Genomic DNA, 21,602 nt, shown 5'->3' on the forward strand with positions numbered 1-21,602 from the left:
CGAGTCGCGCTGGGAGCGAGAGTAGCCGTGGAGTCCCGTGGCTGGTATCCCGAGTTCTTATCTCGTCGGAATGTATTCCACTGCTGTTTCCCTCAACTACGGGTAATTGTACCGCCCTCCCTTTTCACTCAAAGCCGTTTGAACCTGGCTCGATATCGCGAACAGCCTTCGCGAGGATTCTGTCTCACGGAACGGGCGGTCGCGCAGTTTTAAAAAATGCGGGCCCACTGTAGCAGCCGCCATTTTCCATCATCCTGGCATTTTCGCGAATTCCCGGATAATCCTCGCCGACTACTGCCCACGTTGCTAGGCGACAGCATCACTGATGAACTTGCCGATGATCCTAACTTTCAGAAGCGGAACTGAATCGAGTTATTTGAAGTTGTCCAGTGTACCAGGCGTGTAGTACACTACGATGTGTCATACCGAGCATGGTAGGAACAGCTTGGCCCCCGAGTCGTTCTCAAATTAAATTCTCTCTTCTGTATTATCGCGACGGCGTTGCGATACGCATGCTGTGTGCATGGACACTGTGCGTAAATCTGCTTAATCAAATAAGTATCAGCAAATCGTCCTTTCCAATACCGGCTTGAAGTTTGTACACCACACCAGTCACTCTACACCGTATCGTGTGTAAAAGCCTTGCAAACTCTCTAAAAAAAATAAAAAAAAATCACGCGATATGGTATGTTCGCTCTTTTTATTTTTTTAGCAGTAATTTTTTTATGTTCCTGGCCTCGCCCAGTAATATACCCTCACGGTTTTGAATTTCTTGTTTGTGATTTGTTTTAATTAAGCAAGACTGCATGATATGTTGAGTTGCCGCCTTTCCATCCTGTTGTCTCAGGTGATGGACTTGACCCGTGTTGTCACAGTGGCAGTCCAGTCGGATCCACTGAGCAGCCATGACTTGGATGGGGACATGATTGCCTCCATGTCACCTTGTCAAGACGCACTCATGATGGGAGCTTGCGACAGTTCCTGTCTCACCGATGACAGCATCGAAGAAGTGGTGGTCGTTGCAGATAATTCTAGTAAGTGGCACCAGATGCAAATTCATCTAGGCAACAAACAGAAATCTATAAATAATTATATAGTGTTTACGGACACCTGCATACGTCGGAAAGTTCGTCACTGACAGGACATGAGAACGTTCCTTTCAGATGCCCCACCTCCAACATGCACTCGTCACATTTTGTGGTGCTTTGGTTGCACCTGCATGCTGAAGTCTCAATAGACGTTGAATCGTTATCGAGGATATGCACACTGCAGGCTGGACAAGTGAATGATCCAGGATGTGAGAACGTCCTTTTCAGACGCCTCACCTCCAACATGCATTCGTCACATTTCGTGGTGCTTCGGCTGCACCTGTCTGCTCAAGGCTCAAAAAACGTCCAGTTGTTATCGAGGATACGCACACTGTAGGCTGGACAACTCAAAGATCCTGTTTTCATCAGTGTCTAGAAACCTCAATGTTCCGGTATCCCTTATATTTTGTGCGACCAGAAACTGCACAAGGTATTATGATGTTGTGGCAAAGGAATGGCACACCGTATTATGTTGAGGTGCTACGGGGTGTTTGAGATATCTCATTCTACATTTAGGTGATAGTTCAAATACCGCCGAAATGAATATTTTCGTGCAACATGTGCAGGAACGTGCTCTAAGTTCAGGTTAATGAGTGGCACGCCATCAATTTAACAATTTTAGAAGGCACAACTCCTGGTCGTCAAGTAATGCAAGCAAACAGATCTAGATCCTCTCACTCATTACGCCGAAATAGTTAAATTAGACAGACTGCATCAGATAACTGTGTTTATCTTAGTAATTGACACCAACAACCTGTTCAGCTCCTTTTTCAGAATAAGTACTCGTACCTCGCATACTCAACCTCACTCACTAACCATAGACATCGCATGGCATTAAATTACCACCTAAAGTGACAATCATGTTATGTCACATTTTCCCTGCTAAATTCATGGGAAATGTTTCCTGTTAAATTTAGCAAGAAAATTCTGGTGTTATGTGCTGCCAAGTTTTAAATGGTGCTGGAGGATAATTGTGTGTGCAGCCAAGACTCCACTGTCTTTTCAGTTTATCTTCAGGACACTACAAGGAACCAGTAATTCTTTTTCCTTCTGTGTGGTGAGATTGTATAACCAGCTGTTAGACGTCACCTAATTCCTTCTCCCTGTTGTTCCTTGTAGGCAACTCCTTGTCTGGGCTCGGTAGCCTGGATTCTGAAGGCAGTTCTGAAGTCACGCTGGCTCCTTCCTACTTCCTCGCTCCCTGTGGCGAAGACGGCAGTCCCGACAAGCCGGCCTTTGAGCAAGAGCCCACACTCATTCTGGCACCTCATAGTTTGTGCAGTGAGACATTTTTGCCTTCCGTTTTTACGAAACGTTGAACTTTTATCTGTGGTCTGTGGTTCAAATATTAATCTGGTATATTAGCCCTGCATTAGGATTTCCTGCTGGGAGAAACATGCACTACCATAATAGCTGCAGAGCCTTCGTGAGCACTTTGTTTTTTTATTTTTCTCTTGAAGATGTAGCACACCATACTATTACTGTAGTTTCAGTTGGTATAGGTTACCCAGTCCACTGGCACACCACAGTTTAGCATTATTTAAGCTAAAGCTTGGCCTAAGTCAGTAATTCTAATCCTACTGACTCCGAGTTTCAGCATAGACAGGTGTGCACAAGTGCATGCCGGTACAACACCTGTTGTACCGGCGTGCACTTGTGTGATTACTACTGCGTGATGCGTGTTAGACTCCAAATTAGCTGTGATGTTCCACTGGCTAAATAGCCCTCTTACAATTAAAGTGACACTGACACCCTCCCAAAACTTTTTTTTATTTTTTGCCAGGTGATTTTATAATGGTGTCAGAAGACTACCCAATCAATATTTTGCTACAGCATCATATTTTTAATAAAGTAAAAAAAATTCAACGGCTTGAAACCGAAACTGATCTGGGGAGGAAGAAGAATTGTAGAGGAGGAGAGAGTTGCCGGAAGTCACGTGGCTACACCCAATCGTATTTCTTTTTCCTTTTTTCTTTTCCTTTTTTTTTTCTGGACATGCAGAGCAGATGAAAAATGCACACGTCACACGAAAAACGCAAAAAGTCAAGCACTTCGTGCTTGACGTTTGTGTGTTTTTCAACCTCGTACCAATTCATGTTCGTAAAACAAGCTATATCTTTACTCAGGAAAAGGGGGTGACGACTGAGCAATGTCTTGGTGGGCGTGTGTGTTGTACAGAATAAATCCTAATTGTTTCGACAGAGTGCTTTCGGTTCTCTGTGCAACTCTTTTCTTTTTCAATCAGCTTATTTGCAGTTTTTTAGAAGCCAGAGGAAATGGGTATCAGATTTTTTTCTATTTTTAATATTGAGTGTGTGCCTTCAATGACCCCCAACTCTGATTATATTTGGTGTGTTTGTCTAAACCATAAAAAAGAGCACGTGACTATGAATAATAGAGCGAGTGCCACTCAAACCAGCCAGTTCTCGATCGATAATTTTCGGGCAGAAAGAAAACGAATTTCGAGCCGCCAATTGTGTTTTGGGTAGTTAGGCTCTTATATGTCATGTACAAATAAAAACCTTGGCGAGCATAAATACCCTGTCAGTCTGCCTTTAAGTTGCAAGTCGCCTCAATTCATAACAAATGCACCAACCAAGCGAATGTGCTGTGCAAACAATTTGTCTTTTGACTCACTGTGGCATTAGGTATGACTCCTTGCAGTGCAACTTCAGCCTGTCATTCCCTGTAGTATGACCATTTGTTTCTTTTTCGGTTTTATTACAGATGACCATGACAGTTTACAAGAGGAACCGATTTCTTTTTCCCCAATGAGATTTAACGAGGTATGTCAGGTGCTGCTTATTTTACTGTATGATTGATTGACCTGTTCTTGACGTAACGTGACAGTAGCATTTACACATCGACATCGCCCTACCGACTGGGGTAGGGCGATGCCAAAACGCATCAAACTGCTGCACTGATTTCAATTAATCGGCACCCATACATTTCAGCATTTGGCTGAGCAATAACTGGGTTCCGTGTTTTCAAATAAGTGCGTAAAACTCGGAAAAACACCTGCCGGTAAAACTTTCTTCGATTTGGATTTATTTAAAAAACAATTTCGAGGTGATGACGGCAAAATGAAAAGCAAAGAGGATGGCGTTATGCAAATGAAGTGTGTCGAGCTGAGGGTTAGCGGTCTTGAAAAAAAGGCCACTTCATTTTCTTCTTTATCTCGTGTCTATGACAAAATGAAGTTTCCCGTTTATCTCCTTCGTTCAGAACAATGGATCAATGTATTGCTGGGCCACGACAAAAGCCGTTCCGGTTTCCAGTTTGGACCTTACTATTGTGCTTGTTAGATAAAGGAGGGGTTGTGTTTTTATAACAGTGAAAAAAACCTGTAGATTTTATAGAAAGGTAGCTTAAGCTTTATACTTCCCAACAACTAGATTCAGGAGTTTGGCTATTTTGAAGTACTGATATTTATCCAAGCAACACATGTTTGCAAGATTTGTTGTGGGGCAGCTCATAGTCCCAATCTCAAGGTCTATTGGGAATACCAACTTTGATCAACTTGGGGTGTGTTTTTGACCGAAAATATTCTCATTTATGTTGGATTTTGAAAAATTGAGGACACTGTAAAATTAAACTCTGAATTTTGGAGAATTGGGAATCTAAAAAAAAAAGAATAAACCCCGCTAAACCCTGAATTTCTAGCGAAAGATAAACTCCAAATAACACCCTTCAAATTCCATAAAAAAAATAAACTCCGGAAACACGAAATCCTAGCCATGCGGAAAGCAAGTCGTCTGCTTCTTGCGCGGGAGTTGCGGTGACGTCAAAACAACGCTGAGCTCTGATTGGCTCTGATTGAAAGAATAATGGACAGACAACTCTTTTTTTTATCAGCCAATAAGAACTCGGCATCCTGACATCATCGCAACCCCCGTGCAAGAGGCAGAAAAACTTGCGCTCCGCATAACATACCGTGACGTTTTTTTAGTTCTGACTATAGGTAACTATCGTAAATCAGGGGTAGGTGTTTAATTGTTATTTGAAAATCTGTCCATTAATGAAGAGTGATTAGAACATTTGCCTTCTACATAAAAGCTCAAATCAAGTCTGGTTTGTTTTTTACGGTTTCATTGTCGCTGGGTGTCAGCAATGGCTCGAATGTGCGGGACAAGAAATGTAAAGTCTGCCTGCTTTGTAAAATATTACTAGTCCTTTACTTACTTTCTTTTTTTTTTTTAGTTCACTGGCTGCTAACCTTGCTAAGGCTCCGTAACACTTTCAAAATATGAGTTGGTGAATTTAGAATTTAGGCATGGCATGTTCCATCATGGCTGGATGCCTGCTTTGCCATTTCAGGGCCAGTCAGAGGCAACTGCCACTCCTACTGTTCAGACGGACATTAACCAGAACTGGTTTACTAGTAAAGAGGACAAGAGCAGCCTGCAGAGCAAAGGTGGGAGCTTTGTTTAACCTACTGCTGGGACTGGATTTTCTTTTTACTTTTTCTAATTGTTCTAACAATGACATCGCAGGTCATTCCTGGAAGCAAGGCATGTTTTCCAAAGAGGAGACCGAAATACTCGAAGAGAATATTCAAAAGTATTGCGAGGTGTGTAAGCCATGGTTCATTTATCCCTTTCCTGCTTCTTACTTTCACGGTTTGGAAGTTGGTCATATAGCGAATGCAGGAAAACATTGTGCCTGCTTGAAACGTGTGACCCCAGCAAAGCCCGATTAGTCCAAGTGTCATAAAATCATGACCTGCTGGCGCATTCTGTTGCAGGCACGCAACATCAGCAGTCCTGCGACGGTCATCTTCTCGATGACCAAGGAGGAGCGCAAGGACTTCTACCGCACTATTGCCAAGGGCCTCAACAGGCCCCTCTTCTCAGTCTACCGCCGTGTCATCCGCATGTACGACAACAAGAACCACATTGGAAAATACTCTTCGGAAGAACTGGACCAGCTGAAAGCGTACGGCTACTCTTTATGATTTTTCCTGGAGAAGCTGGCCCGGCTTTATGCATAATCTGCGATGAAGTTGATGCATGCATGTAGGAGGTGTGGCTGCCAGCGGGTACTTTCTATGCCACGTTCGAGGGTTCATGTTTCATCATTTTGCTGCATTTACTCTCTGTTATAAAACTTGAAAATGCAGGCTGAGGGCAGCCCATGGAAATGACTGGCGGCTCATTGGAAACGCACTTGGTAGGAGCGCCGCTTCCATTAAGGACCGGTGCCGCCTCATGAAGGAGAACTGTCGTCAGGGTAAGCAAGGCCTCGGCTAACTTTTCTTTGCTGGGCTCCTGGCTTCACGCCTTCTACACTGCCTGGAACGCACTTTTGAATGCCGTGTACAGGTATCTGCAGGGTGATACAAGAAGACGCCAGGCTCTTTAAAGGACACATGCAAAGGAAAAAAACATGTTTTTTAAACGGCTTAGATGGAAAAAGGATGCCATAAAAGGATTTTACAACGAAGAAAAAACATTTTTAGAGCCATATTTACGGCGCAAAACGAATTTGTAGTTGGCGTCCTCGGGCACCGTAAAAAAGTGGTCCGTATTTATCACGTGACTGGTCCTTATTTATCACGGGGTGCTTGCGTTCTTTCGGAAGCTTCCTATGGCCTCTAAAAGTAACTTATTCATCTTTGTTTGAAGTATAACAAAAAACTAAGATGAATAAGTAACTTTTAGAGCCCAAAGGAAACTCCTGAAAAAGTGCAAGCAGACGTGATAGACCTGTGCGCCGGTCAGACGACGGCGGCGGCGCCCCGAAGCAGACGAACTTGTGCGGCGGCGGCGACGGCGGCGTGGAGAAACGCGTTGAAGCGGCGTTCGCACAACGCTCAGCGTGCGGCGGCGACGCAGCGCGGCGGCGCGCGGGCCTTCCACGTGACCAGCGGCGGCTCCCGCGAGCGCCAACTACAAATTAGTATAACGCCGTAAATATAGCTCTAAAAAAATTTTTTCTTCGTTGTAAAATCGTTTTATGACATCCTTTTTCGATGTAAGCTGTCTAAAAAAAATGTTTTTTTTTCCTTTGCATGTGTCCTTTAAATCGACCGGAAAATTTGGTTTCTTAACCTATCGCGCTACGACTTTGTGCAGCGTGGCCCACAGATGGTGCATTTTTGTTTTTGTAAAATTTGCAAAGAGCGAATTTACCTGAGGAAAAAGTAAAGAAAGAAAAAGGCTTAGCTCCTATGGAAACGCAGAGACGCCACCAATCTTCAAACAGCACAGCACCGTTTCGCGTAGGAGACCAGAGAGGGCGCAACAAACACCGGCAACGAACGAGCATACGGCGTTGAGAGCAGGCCTTTTTAGCAGACAATCTTTTCGACTCAAAAGCGGCGTGCGTTCCGCAGGCGGCGACAGTCGCAGAAACAAAAAAGACAGGCGTGGTAACAGCAAGGAACTGCAGTTCCTTGTCTGCTAAAGGGCCGGCTCTCGGCGTCGTCTGCTCGTTCGTTGGCAACAGTTGGCGTCGCGACCGCTTGCGCCATCTCTTATCTCCCATGCGAAATGGCGCCGTGTTGTTTGCAGACCGGTGGCGTCGCTGCGTTTCCATAGGAGCTAATCCTTTTTCTTTCTTTACTTTTTCCTCAGGTTAGTTCGCTATTTGCAAATTTTACAAAAAAATGCACCATCTGTGGGCAACGCTGCACAAAGTCGTAGTGCGATAGGTTAAGAAACCGAATTTTCCGGTCGATTTAAGGAACCTGGCGTCTCCTTGTATCACCCTGTAGTGTGACTGGGGAAGAAACATATTGAACTAAAAGCTGTAATTATTTTGTGCTCGAAGCACCTGTGGAACGAGGTTTTACTATTAAGCAAAATAACCGTCACATGCTTTTAATAGAGAGTTGCAGTGTGTTCTATATCCTTGAATAGCCAAAAGATATAAATCCATATGAGCAAATATTAGCAGTATGCACCAAGCGCATATGATCAGGTTGCTCCAAAGTTTGAATATGAAGTCACTAAAACAGCATCAAAATGGGAGTAATAAATGTGCAGCAAGCGAAGAGAAGGTGTTGAAAATCGAGTAGTGCGGGCGGGTGAGTGTTGGTAGTGGATGCCATGTGACTAAAGTCAAGAGCAGTGATCCAAATCAAGCATAAAAAAGTTGCAACTTTCACACACTTTTGTGTGCGACGTCTGAGCAAACCTTTATTTATTCATTGTTGCCTCTGAAACTACCAAATCAGGCACTTCAATCGGATTAAATTTACTCTTCTTGGAAAGCCTTTTAATGTCCTGTAGACTACACTGCAGCAACATTCGTGGGTGCCGCCGTCACTCATTTAGTTTGTCCAGTAACACCACTGACTGAGAGATATCGGATCAGGGAACTGCAGCTTAAATAAGGCGCAGATTAAACAAATATATTCAGAACTGTGGAGACAGACCCGTAGTTTAGAATTTAAAAAAAGTGTCTCGCTGCAATTTCAACTTATTTTCGTAACCTCCCTTGTTTGCTTCATCACGGACGGGACTTTCTCCTACCTCGCAGAGATGGGGTTGCAATGTTCTCGGACAAAAGATATTTGCGGTTTGCAGTTGAGGCTTTTGTAGAAATTGGTTATCTTTTAGTGCTATTTGGTCAGAGGTGGAGTTTCTTTCAATCCTGGATGAAAGGAAAGCTTCTTTCTGTTATCTCTTTCAATTTTCTTTGCCACAAACATCTTTTATTCTTACGGCTTATCGCTGCAACTTTTGGGGAGAGCAAAGGCTAGTTCACACACTTTTCACTGTTTCTGACCATTGTAACAGAGTGAAACCGTTTACTTCATATAAATTTATTACCGGTTTGAGAGCTATGTGTGCTTGGCTGTTCTTCGCGAGCAGCAGGATCGCTTACCAGTGTCACAAGCACCAACTGCACCATCCTCCGGTTCATCGTCGTAATTTAGCGACACTGGCTATGCTACTCCAACTGTGTGCCTGAAAACCTCTTCTCTTACGATTGGAGAACACGCTGACCACATCTGTCGGTTACAACACTTGGCGTTTACGTATATTTCTTATTTCTCTTTCGCATCATTCTCTCTTTCTTGTTATATGACCATTTCTCATAGTACATACATTCAATCTCTTAAATACCTCCAATTGATCTCTCAAATATACCTCCAAACCTTCGCTCTAGTGAAATGCAGTTCCAGGGCCACCCCATAGATGGCTCCAGTTTGCCAGTGTATTCTCTCGTCGTGAGAGGTCGCGAGAACTCGGTTCTAAGCAAATGCAAGTGTCTGAATGGTATTTAGTATAAAACATATAATGCCCATAGGGAACCATATAAAGAACTCGAAAGAAGTGTCCGGCTGGATTTGGACCCAGGACCTTGAGACTGTGAGCCAAGTTCTTGACCGATGGAACTATCGAGATAATTTCTATCTTTATTATACACTGTCGAGACAAAGTGTCTCTTCTCACATACGAGAGCATGCCGTAGCCTTCCCTCATACATGTAGTAACTCTTTCTACCTCTTTATATCTTTCTCTGTAATTTTTGTCCCATCTCCCTCTCCCCATGGCACCATTTAGATGACTACAGTCAAGCATCATGGCAGCTCATTTAATTTTCACGAAATAAAACGGTTCAACAACTACATAAGAGATCACAAGAACTCGGTCGTAAGCAAACGCAAGTGTGCGAACAAGCCTCAAGTGTCCGTTGACTTCGCAACCTGCAGTTGGGGATTTCATAAAAATGGTTAATCTTTCCGCGTTCTTCAGAAAATCAGTATTTTGTGCAAACAGTCGCACGGGCGACGTTTTGACGAGGGGACGTTAAATCGAAACACTGTAGTACCCTTGGATCGAAACACTGTAGTACCCTTGGAAACAAAGTGTGGATGCCGTGTGCAGGGGTGTGGCTTCCGGCAGAGGAGCGGCGTCTGGCCGAGGCTGTGTACGACCTGAGCGGGTCGCTGCCGGGGGAGATTGTGACGTCCGGCCTGTCGTGGACGCAAGTGGCCGAACGAGTGGCCAGCCGGTCGGAGAAGCAGTGCCGCACCAAGTGGCTCAACTACCTCAACTGGAAGGAGGCCGGAGGGACACTCTGGACACGCGAGGACGACATCACCCTCATCAGCACGTCAGTGCCTCCATAGCCTGCTCCTTGGGGGGTTTTGGGGACATCCAAAGTTTCTAATAGTATTTGATTCAAATGCTTCGTTGTTTGGCCTTTGTTTTAAACACCGGTTGCGATATTCTGACATCTTGAAGTGCTAGAGTGCGAGGTGGCACAGAGCTACATTCGTTTGCCGTGTTTATGAAAGTCGAGAGGGATTCAGAAAAAAGCCATAAATGTTTTTACTAGCAATTTTGTGATCACGAGGAACCATTTTGACGGAACACTATTTTCTCGTTTCCTTTTGCAATCGCCCAGTTTAGCTGCCGCTTTGTTTGGGATTATCAAGATGGCTGACATATGAGAAAATTCTAGTTTTGTTACTTTTCTTATACCGTAGAACACTGTGCTTCCGCCCATACCACACTAAGCGCCCATACCCGAATTTGTAAGATCTGAGAATATATGCACAGTACATTGATATGTAAAATTGATAACCAGACAAGCGCCCATCCCCCATTTTTTCGCGATTATCTCTAAATTTTGAGTGGGCGCTTGCCCGGTATTTTACGGTAACTTTCAGGGTAGTCATCATTCTGTTTGCCATTATGCATTATCTTTCTACAAAGTAGACAATCAAAAAGCTAACCAGCACTGCCATTAGTAGAGATAACATTTGGTTCTTTTTATACTTCTCGAATGATGTGACCCAGCCGTAAATTACCTTGTGCATTGTGCACCCCCGTGGATTACATTTCAGTTAATTGCCTTCATAAGAAATCCAAACAGCAGCACAGCATTCGTGTAAACTAAAAATTCAGTAACTGATATCTATTCTCAGTGTGCAAGGGATGTATTTATCCTGGTGACGGAGTCGGGACCCATTGAGACACTTGCATTTGAGTGCATTTGAGTACACATACGGCATGGTCGCCTAGCAGCAAGGCGACACTTGCCTCATCGCAGTGCACTGCAAGGAAGTTGAATCAGACTCATCTTTTGAGTGCAGACAAACTTATGAGTGTTGCGGTAAATCAATCACAAGCCATGAAAATATGGGATTCTGCGTGCGTGTCAGCTCTCTGCATCCAGCTGCCCATTTAGGGGTGGGATCTTGCTTATTTCAAGACAATTGGGACTTAAAAGCACGTTGTAATTCAATGTTGGGATGGTAGTAGCAAAATGGGAGTTACAAGAAAGAGCCAATGTGGATGCCCCAAGACCAGCCATGTTGATGCTGTTGCTAAACACCATCACCTTTTTTTTTTTTGTATATCGCTTGTTATTGGTGAACCACAAGAACTACTAATAGGGAGCTTCAGTGATGTTTGACTGGGGTTAGCTGCACTTCAGCAGAAATGTGTGTACAAACTTTGCGGAAATGTGCTCTGCAGAATTTTGCATTTGCCTTTCTGCAACCAAATGCACCGCACTCTAACACAAATGTCTGCACCAGCCTTTACACTTGTTGCTCTGGATAGTGTTTAGTTTGCTACTCCAGAGAACTTCCCTACCCTTACGAAGCCTCTTGGTTCTAGGACCGTAATAGCCACTTGCAGTTGAGAATATCGCCTGTGCCTGTTCGTATTTGTGATGTTTTGGAGCTTGGGAATAGTACTGCTACTCAAGCCTTTCATATTATGTCACTGTTTTGAGCCAGCGACATATGATGAAGTCGTAATTTCAACTAAATTTCTGTGTACCTGGCAAATTTTCCTGGCATCTTCTTATGTGACTTTTGAGAAGCTGTTTCTTCTGCAGTTGTTCGGTCCATCTTCAGACAAAATCTTTAGTTGCATTAAGCACTGCTGGATTACTGGAGCCACCCTCTGTTCATGAACAGCAGCTATATGGGTCCCAGAACGCTGCTACAATTTTCATTTTGGGGTGTTGCTTTTGTTTTTCTAACTGAGGCAAATTTTCATGTGAGCTGGTTCATTATACTGACATGGTAACCCAGGGGCAGGGGAAAACAGGACGGACAATACAAAGCTTTGTGTTGTCTGTCCCGTTTTTCCCCGCTCTTGGGTTATCATGTTTTTTTTTTCTTGTTTGACATTGGGCATTGTTGTTTAATCTTTTCCAGGGTGTACACATTGGGAGTTTCCGAAGAGACCATGATTGACTGGACAGAATTTGCCAAAGACTGGTCAAGGTATTTTCAGAGCTTCTTTGCGTGATGCTTTAACATTACTATATCTTCAAATGGCATAGATTTAGATATATATAGTTAGGTATTGTTCCTGACTGTGCTGCCTAGCCTTTTAACCACTTTTTTCCTGCGCAGTGTGAGGTCACCGCAATGGCTTCGTGGGAAATGGTGGAGCCTTAAGAGGAATGTACCCAATGCGAACAAGATGACATTTCTAGGTTAGTTTCAGGGTGCAAGTTGCCCATTCACTTTCTCTTGCTCTTCATGATCCTTACTTCTCTTTTCAGTACTCATCAGAATATAATTTTTGTTCATTATTTTTGTTATTGGTACAGACTGTTATCCCCCTTTAAAGGGATACTTCAACGAAATTTGAAATATTCCCGTCGTGTTCAAAAATAGGTTGAATATGATCACAATATCCGTAAATGACAATCGCACGTTTGTATTTTGAGCCTGGTGGCTGTATTTTCGTTATAAATGGCCCACTCTGGCAAGCGCTCGGAGAAGGCCCAGCGGAGACCACGTGACATCCAACGCACTCGTGACGTAGGTCGTCTCAAGACGAGCAAAGCTACGGCGAGGCTGATGTCGAGAGGATGGCCTAGTCGTTCCAGCCACCGAAGTGGCTGCTTTTGTACGAATTTTGAGTGACGGGTTAATCTTCTGTAATCTTGTAGGGGGACAATAGCGACTTCTGCGACACACAAAAGGCATTCTCGGGAAGAGGGGAGTTCCTCCTGCCCCTCTTCTCTCGTCGTGGCCGAAGGCGAGACAACCTCCGTCACTAGCTGTCAAGGTTCCTAGACGGGCATTACAAGCGAGGCGTTAGCGACATCCACCAGGTGCTCTTTGCTAATCGTTTAATTCGTTTTAAAATTTCTTTTCGTGACTTTTTTAACAAGATATTGGTATGTTCGATGTGATGCTGCTTTTTTGAACACATATAGACCAAAAAATGAGCGCCGAAATTTCGTTGTAGTATCCCTTTAAGCTCTCACAAGAATGCCAAAAAAAAATACCCATGGCAACAGTTAAATATTTTAACAATTGCTGCTTAAGAAAAAGTAAATGCAACACAACAAACATTGCTGTAATAAATATTTAGTATTAGCAAAATACAGAAACCACACTTCAGGGCCAGCAAGACTTTGAAATGAGTCAAGTTAGTTTTCATCTCTGTTTTGATTATGGATACTGCTAACTGTGGTAAACGAACTGTGTAACTGGGTGACTGTGCAAACGAACACATTTCTGAGATACATATATACACTGTCCATGCTGTTGGGACGAAATCCCAACAGCATAGACAGTGTATGTACCTTGGAAATGTGTTCGTTTACACAGTCAGCCAGTTACCGGAAGTTTAGAAAAAAAACTAGTGTAGGCATTACAACCTGCTTCTTTTTTTAATAATTCAGTTGATGTTTCAATTTTATTCTATGCTTCCTCGCTACATCGGGTAGTGCAGCGAGCGCTGCAGTGTTTGTATGTCTGGTGCAAGGCACAGCACTATCCGACCCATCTTTCTTCTAAATAGACACAATTTTTAGTCTGATTTCATAAATTCTCAGCCACAAAGCCTGGAACCACTCGAGCTGTGAAGACCTTATATGGCCAGATTTTTAATGACTCAACAATCGAGATATGCTCCAAAATCACTTGATCGTCCAAGCTTGTCGTCTTGATGCTCGGTTAATTACCGTAGTGCCACGATTGCAACAGACGCCTACTGTAAGCATCACTTTGATCACTGCACAGGTAGCACGCCAGAAAAATGGCTAACTTGAAAATAGCTTGGCAATCCTACGGGTCTAGTGTGGACCTAAAACTGTATTGCTTCAATGCATTAGTTAGTGCCCGAGAATTTTTCTTTGTTATTTCCAACTTTTCTTTGGCTTGCCACTTAATCGCCGAAGTGCCAGACTCGGGCCTAAGATGCCACGTATGTATGCCAAAGAACCAGCAGTGAAGCCTAAATAAGGTAGTAATTGTTTTTTTGCGATTTAGGCCCAAAGTTGGTAGATGAGAACTGAACAAATTTTTGGCATTTGTTTGGCAAATTAGGGTCAAGGTACCCAGAGTCTGGCCAAAGAAGTTAAAGTTTGGATCTACCTCTGGGCTTTTTAAGGCCCTAACTTTTCAGACGAAATCCAAATTTTGGCCCAGAGAACTGTGCTACCTAATTGAAATGTAAAAAAAAAAAAAAATAAAGAGCATTTATATTTTTGTTTTTGGAGGGTCAAGGTTTTCTGCGGTGGTCCTTTTCTCAGAGATCTGTGAATACCTGTACAAGAATTATGGGCAGAGGATGCAGTTCAAGGACGACGTCAGCAAAGCCACCACCTCCTCGGTGACCCTAGTGAACGGGGACGCTTGTCTCGGGGCCCGATTGCAACCCAAGGCCCCGAGTGTGCCCCTGGTGTCTTCCGTGAGGCTCCTGAATTCAACATCGGCGCTGACCGTCCAGCCCACTGCGCCAACGCTAAGTGTGGCCACTGCCCTCTCCACCGGTGAGACTCATTTCGATGCGCACAGGGCTCCGTCTTTTAGTTGCTGCTTGGAATGACCTGCCTTCGTAACTTTAAATTTAAAACCTGTGAGCTTGGAAAATGCCGAGCTTTTATTTAAGAATGCGCCACCTTCCTTGCTCTAAGAAGCCATCAGATCTCGGACGCTCGTCGCTCAGGCACACACACCATGCTCTTGTAACCTAACCCTGCTTTTAGAGGACCCATGCAGTATACAATCCTTTAGACCAGCTCACTGTTGGGCCCTTTGAGGAGTTGCGCGATTAGGACATATGTATGTCTTAATCTGTTTGAGAATATTATGTAGATTTAATTGAATTGGGTTTAACACATCTGTTTTATATATTGGCTCAGTATGGGCATTCTTCATCTTCATTTCGAAGATATGCTTACCGCAAAATACTGAGTATCCGCTGATATCCCAATAAGTGCACATCCGCTACTTTTGAAACATTAAAAAAAAAAGCAAAGGACACATCAAGCGTACAACACCCCCGACTTCCGAGCCCATTTAGCTAACTGGGATGCTCTTTTATATCAGCCACTTCTTTGAATACGCTGGTGCAATGCAGGAAAGCTTGCCCTGTCTTATGCTCCTTCTGCATATTTGCTCTTGGGACAAACAATCACCCATCATTTTGAAGAATATTTTAAACTTTTGGGGGGGGGCTGAGTATTTCATAACATATGCTGATTATGGCTTACAGGGCATGCCACAACATGGTGGCTTAGCTGAAACGACTTGTGCAAAACAACACAAATTATCACATCGACCAGCAGAATGGGGGAGGGATGCTAATTCCACCATAATCCAGATTTCTCATTGGTACACATGGTTTTTCAGTGATGCATAGTTTTCGTTTCACTGACACTTTGTAATTGAAACATTCAACAACAATATCCTATTCTAAGAAAGTTGAAAAACAAACTATATAAATTTGGGTCTCGGAACAAGATCTAATTGCTTTGGGTGCTCAAACAGCGTGCTGGCACAGGTACGTGTCACTCCATTCTGGAAACAAAACTTGCTGTATCGTTTCAGGCTAGGTTCACCGAGCCCAAATCACGTTGACCTTTGTCGAGTTAGATCAACAGCAATGCTGCGAAAGGTGCTCCACGGTGCCTGCAACTGACGCATTGTGGCAGTGTTCTTTGTGGATGAGTGTGTGCTACGATGCACATGCTGTATGGAATCTGAAGTAATCCTGGTCAATTGTGGGTGTGCAGCCCTGCAATCGATCAGCAGCACCCCCATAACGCTGACGACAACGGAGGGCGGAGGCATCTTGGAGGTGATCCCTCAGAATTTCCAGCTGCCAGCAACATCCCAGACGATCCTGCTGACAACACCGGGACAGGGCGGCATCCCCATATCCACAACATCTCTGCCTCAGGGACAAATCATCATCCAGACACTTCCTGTGAGATTCCTTTGTAAAGGCGTGCAAATATTAGAAATTTCGAATAACCAACTTTGACATTTGGTTCAATTTGTATGGTGTTCTGCCCAACAGCAAGATCCGGTACATTGCATGACAATGTTAGTGCAGATATAACCTAAGTGCCTTTTTGCATTTTCCTTTACAGGGGTATTGACCAACTTTAATGTTTACTGCTTTTGTTGCCCTAGATGACCGCTTACAGCACACTACTAGTAGTTTTGGTAACACCTTTTGAGGCTTAGAGGAAAAAAAAAAAAGTTATAATTTTTTTTATGAACGGTGTGTGCTATGTGCTTTCCTGGGTGATATATTTTCATAACTGTTGCCATATTTATTCAAATATACCGTAAAATCCCGTAAGGGCACCCGCTCAAAATGGAGAGATAAATAGTGAAAAATATGAGGTGGGCTATTTTTGTGGATGAGACAGCATACCTTTATCAAAAATTGAATGATAAACATAACAGGCACCAGCTTCAAACCACTTGACATGGGAACAGATACCACAGATTGCAAAAATGGCAAATTTGCATTTCACAACGCGATAAACATGCAGGAATTCGCTACAAACTTCTGTATCAACGGAAATGGTACCGAAGAATGCGGATGCGGTGGATTCGTGTTTCACGGAGCAATAAACACGCGAGAACCGGCTACACTTGCGTGCCAGAGGAACCGATATCATGCGTGCACATCACGCACAAAAACGTGGGAACTCGCTACAAACTCGTATGTCACGGGAACCGATATTGGGCGTGCAAATTGCGGACAAAAACACGGGAACCTGCTGCAAGCCCACTTGTCACACGTATCGGTACTGCAGATTGTGCAGTTCATGTGATTCTTGTCGGACATCACGCAATGTCTGACGGGAATCAGGGGAGGGCGAGGTTTTGGAATTTTTATGTTGCGGATATTTAGCCAGAAAAACGGGATGGGCAATCTCTCGGGGAAGCTACCTTACAGGATTTTATGGTAGGTGAATTTTTTTCTCCGCGAAAGTTGTTTCAATAGGGGTCAACCAATAGCGATGACCATGAATTTAAATGTATAATTGTAAGCAAAATTTCCGACCCCATTGAGCCAGTGCGCGCCCCAATGCTGGGGGGTGAAGCTTCACCTGAGAATGCCGGTGCGAAGCGGTCAAGCTTCATCTGAGAGCGCTGGTGCAAAGCAGCGAAGCAACACTCAAGACCACTGGTGTAAAGCGGTGAAGTTTTACCCGAGAATGCTGGTGCAAGACAGTGAAGCTTGACTGATGCGGCTTAGAAGGAGTGCTACAGCTTGGAGGCACGTAGTTCTAGAAGATCGAACGATTATGTGACCAGCGCTATTTGCTGTGAGTTTCAACTAGGATGACTAAGCATATTGTGAGCAAATGTTTATTTCTTCCCTTCTATTCCTTTAAAATTCTGAATGAACCTAAATTTTGGATTTTTTTTTTTCCTCCGAGGGTCCACCTATGTTTTTATCAACCTAAGTTCGAGTAAGCATAGTGCATTTACAACTGTTAGTGTCAAATCATGTCTCATAGAAGAAATATATTTGTTTATTTTGATGTGTCGCAACTTTTAGGCTTCTCTGGTTGTTATATTCAGTGTATGACAATTGATTCACCAAAATAGATTTGGCGGCTATGCTACTTATTCGACATCGTCTTCCTGTAAGACGTGAAGCAGGCGGAGTTTGCCTTGCCTGCGCAGTGGGGAGCGTGATGTCATCGCCGTAGCGCCGTGTGCGGTAGGAAGATGTGACGCACTGCTTGTAGGAATGCACAGCTTTTGCATTCCTACACCTAAGCTGTCTTAAGTGTTTAATAATTTTTTCTGCTCGAACATGCCTGACTAACTCCAGAAAAACATGTTTGTGACGCAAAGTTGCTGCGGAAGGTCAGCCATGTTGGTTGTCTGTTTGTCACGCAAGTAAAGCGCTTTTCACGGTACGCCGAGTGCTGCAAGCGATCTGCTCGTGCCGTGCAGGCAGAGCCCCTTGAGAGCACGGAAAGCCTGCTGGTACAGATGAACCTGGCCCCTCGAGTGATTGTCAACTCGGACAGTGAGTTTCTGTCCTCGCCCCAGGAAGCAGACTGTCCCGCGGTTTCCCTGGACACATCGGAGATTGACGCTTCCAGCTACGCCATGTGCTGCATCGACGGAGAAGAGTTTGAAGTGCAGGTCTCTGGCTGCCTCACTCTTCACCTTGTGGTTTCTTTATTGAAGGGTTCTTGGGCTGGGGTCCAAAGGGGGATGCTTCGGAAGCTGGGCTTGATGGGAGGCTTCCTCCTACAACGAGCCGAAAGGAGCCGTGCTTGCACATGAGGAGCTCTAGCTCTCGTGGAATGTGCATTGAGGTGGTGGGTCTTATTGAAGAATAATTTCGAGGCTTAAAATGCCTCGGAAAATGAGACCAACAAACTTACCGGGGTCAAAAGCAGACGTGTATCCAGACAACCGAGGTAGCGATGGTTGTAACGTATGGGCCATCTCCCGATAGGCGCAGTGAGCAGGCGACTGAGCACGTCATCTGCTCTGCATAAAAATACTTTGTTTGTATATTTGGCCACCACTGGGCCAAGACAACAAACAAGAGAAATTGTATGTTGGGGGTCTCAAGAGGCTCGGAAGATAATGGAGCACATTAAGAAAACCATGTTGAGAATTGACTGTTCTTTCCCTAATCGTTTTTTTTAATTTTGTTTTTTTGTAACCATTGGTGGCTTTTGCTCATAAATTCTTGCAAAAGAAATGAGTGAATGGAGGTAGATTAAAATGTACGTTTTTGCTTACATCGCATTTTAGTCACAAAAGTTATTAAACGATTCTTGTCACTGAAGCATTTTCGTGATTTCTTGCAGGAAATTCATGACACCTCATCTATAGATGAAGTTGACGAGTCTTCTCTTGTAACTAGTCAGATGGATGAAAACTGTGTGGAAAGTGTGATATTGTCTGGTAAGCATATCTTTAGTACATCTTAAATGCAAGCAAACTCTGTTGTTCTTTTTATTGTAGAGATTGAAGCATGTTGTTAATTACCTATGGATTTCATGGATATCACTTATGAATTCCGAAATCAAGAAAATTAAGTGGGAAGTGTATTCCTGGCTTTTGAGTGGCATGGCGGTTCAATGCATGTTTGGTACCTTCTTGAATCACCACCAGAAGCTGCAATTAAATCAGAACTGCATAATGAATCTGTTAAGATAACAGTCAGAAATTCACTGCAGAAGCTAACCTCATCATTGTCATGACAAGCCCAATTGGCCTTTGCTCTGTTCAGTAGGTTGGGGAAGTTGCGAAGTCATGGTGACAGCCCTTGTGCGCATATACATGTTGGAAAGATGTTAACATTTGTGTTTATATACAGAATGTTTTTTTCTAATAGATCCAGAATTAAAATAATAAAAAAACAAAGAGACCTGCTTTAGGGTTATATTAGTCCCTAGGCCAAGTTTGTTGCCATAGTAGTCTCTAGAAAAGAAGCAAAGTGGGTTAATTAGCTAATTAACTAAAAGGTTTCATTTATCTTTTTTAGTGTTGTATTTGTGGGGCTCTTTGTGGGGCTCCATTTAGAGAATCAATGTGGGAACTCAATATGGTCTAACTATGCCATAAAATACAGATTAAAAAATTCGAAGATGACGGACAGGGCGACAAACGTCACCCTTGGTACACGGCGCCAAAACCGAAAGTGAGCGGGCTAAGAGCACCAGTGATGTCAATGCCTCTGGCCCCTGCCGGCTCCGCAAGGAAAGCCGGCTGCGATATTGCCGCTCTCATATATCTATGCAGATTGGAAGTTGCAGGGCTACCCGATAGATGGCGCCAGCGTGTTCTCTCATAATTGGTTACAAGCGAGCATCGGTCACACCCAAACGTAAATGTGTGAACCAACCTTTATACTTGTGGCAGTTGATCTGAAGTTTCGTACATATTTCAACCTGTCGTCTCTCTGGTGCTATTATACCTTTGATGGGTATGATACTTCTGTGCAGCATTGAGGGAGCTCTGAGCATAAATAACTGTAAGTACTTTCTACACTGTCGTGTGTCGCATGACCTTCTGAAGGGACGCACTGACGTGTGGGACATGTAGTCACGTGACGTGTCCATGGTGCTACTGGATTGGCTGGAACGCTCGTAGCGTCTGCTGCGGTCCTCCGTGAGGCGAAACGGAGTACTATAGGCAAAGCACTAATTCCAGCATCTTTTCCAGCCTTTTGTAACAATTCTGTCGGGCCTGGCTGAGTGGATGAGTACTCTAAGTGTAAAAGTATTATGTGCTTGTATTTGGTGTTTTTCAGATCCTATGCTTGCGGGAAGTCCGGAGATGCTTGGTTCGGCGTCGGACCTCGAAAGTGAAAAGTCTCACGTCGTGGACAGTCTCGACGTCGTGCCAGAAGATACATGAGCACTGCCAATAGGATATATTCTGTTCATCGACCTTATTTATGAAAATTGCAATATGTAAATAAGAATGCGTTTTTTTTTCAAATGTTTTCTGTGTGGGATTTCTGTTTTTTGCAACTTGGTGGAGCGGTATTTTAACATGGGACTATGTTAAGAGTTCTCATACTCTGGTCCGTGTGTTAGGTATAGCCTGTGGTTGATCTCAGTTGTATCTCGCTAGCTTGCAAACCAGGCACTAATTGATATTGTGGTAGGGATTTTATTTATAGACCAATGCATGGCTCTGAACTCGTGTCGCTGCGCTGTTGCTGCTGTCGGCACGGTGCAAGTGCAGACCTCGATCGCTTCATGAAAAACTGGTTTCTGCCTGTGCGCTGTGCCCGCACCTAGTAAGAGCAGACACGGGCTTGTTTGTAGACATTGCTATGGAGTAAAATGCAAGGTGTTGTTTCTTATTGCACTTGTTGGCATGCGTCAGTAGATATACACACTCTGACACCCATAATTTTGTGGAATGGAGAAAAACAGCAATGGTCAAATATACGACCCTTGCCAAAGCGAGCAGGCTGCTGTTTTGTGAGGAACTCTCATTGGAAAGAAAAAACCCTCAACTCCTAACCTATTTCTCCCCCCACATTGTCACCATCAATAAGTGAACTTGAAATGAAATTTAATGTGAGCTAATGAGCTCTATTATTTTTTTAACTGTGCTCAAAGGTATCAGAAACACCAAGTTATCTGAAACTTGCAATATATTATGCTGTTCAAGGTCTTGTAACTCATTTAAAGCTGCATATATATTGTTCGAACATATCGGTGTCATGCTTGCGGGAAAGGATGAGGTTTTTGTTCATTGATTTTCATACGACTCCGCGCACCATAATACCGATTGTCTAGATCCTGCTATAACAGGTTTTCTCCGATTTTCGAAGATAATTT

General features: G+C 43.7%; 1 protein-coding gene across 2 annotated transcripts; it reads left to right on the plus strand.

Annotated features, from left to right (window-relative positions):
* The first annotated feature begins 5 nt into the window (after positions 1-5).
* LOC115326391 (cyclin-D-binding Myb-like transcription factor 1) lies at positions 6-20,751 on the plus strand. Of its 2 annotated transcripts, none has more exons than XM_040504057.2 (16): positions 6-102; positions 848-1,034; positions 2,208-2,369; positions 3,816-3,874; positions 5,406-5,502; positions 5,582-5,658; positions 5,833-6,023; positions 6,208-6,317; positions 9,926-10,154; positions 12,217-12,285; positions 12,418-12,500; positions 14,556-14,795; positions 16,041-16,234; positions 18,235-18,429; positions 19,110-19,206; positions 20,558-20,751. In XM_040504057.2, exons 2-16 carry the CDS (start codon positions 851-853, stop codon positions 20,662-20,664), a joined length of 2,094 nt encoding a protein of 697 aa, XP_040359991.1. In that variant the 5' UTR covers positions 6-102; positions 848-850; the 3' UTR covers positions 20,665-20,751. The 2 variants fall into 2 exon arrangements, with proteins under 2 accessions (XP_040359991.1, XP_040075026.1); XM_040219092.3 differs by lacking the exon at positions 6-102 and adding an exon at positions 294-434.
* The last annotated feature ends 851 nt before the right edge of the window (positions 20,752-21,602 follow it).

Source organism: Ixodes scapularis, unplaced genomic scaffold (genome assembly GCF_016920785.2).
Source record: "Ixodes scapularis isolate PalLabHiFi unplaced genomic scaffold, ASM1692078v2 PGA_scaffold2__306_contigs__length_199485367, whole genome shotgun sequence".
Taxonomy (NCBI): domain Eukaryota; kingdom Metazoa; phylum Arthropoda; class Arachnida; order Ixodida; family Ixodidae; genus Ixodes; species Ixodes scapularis.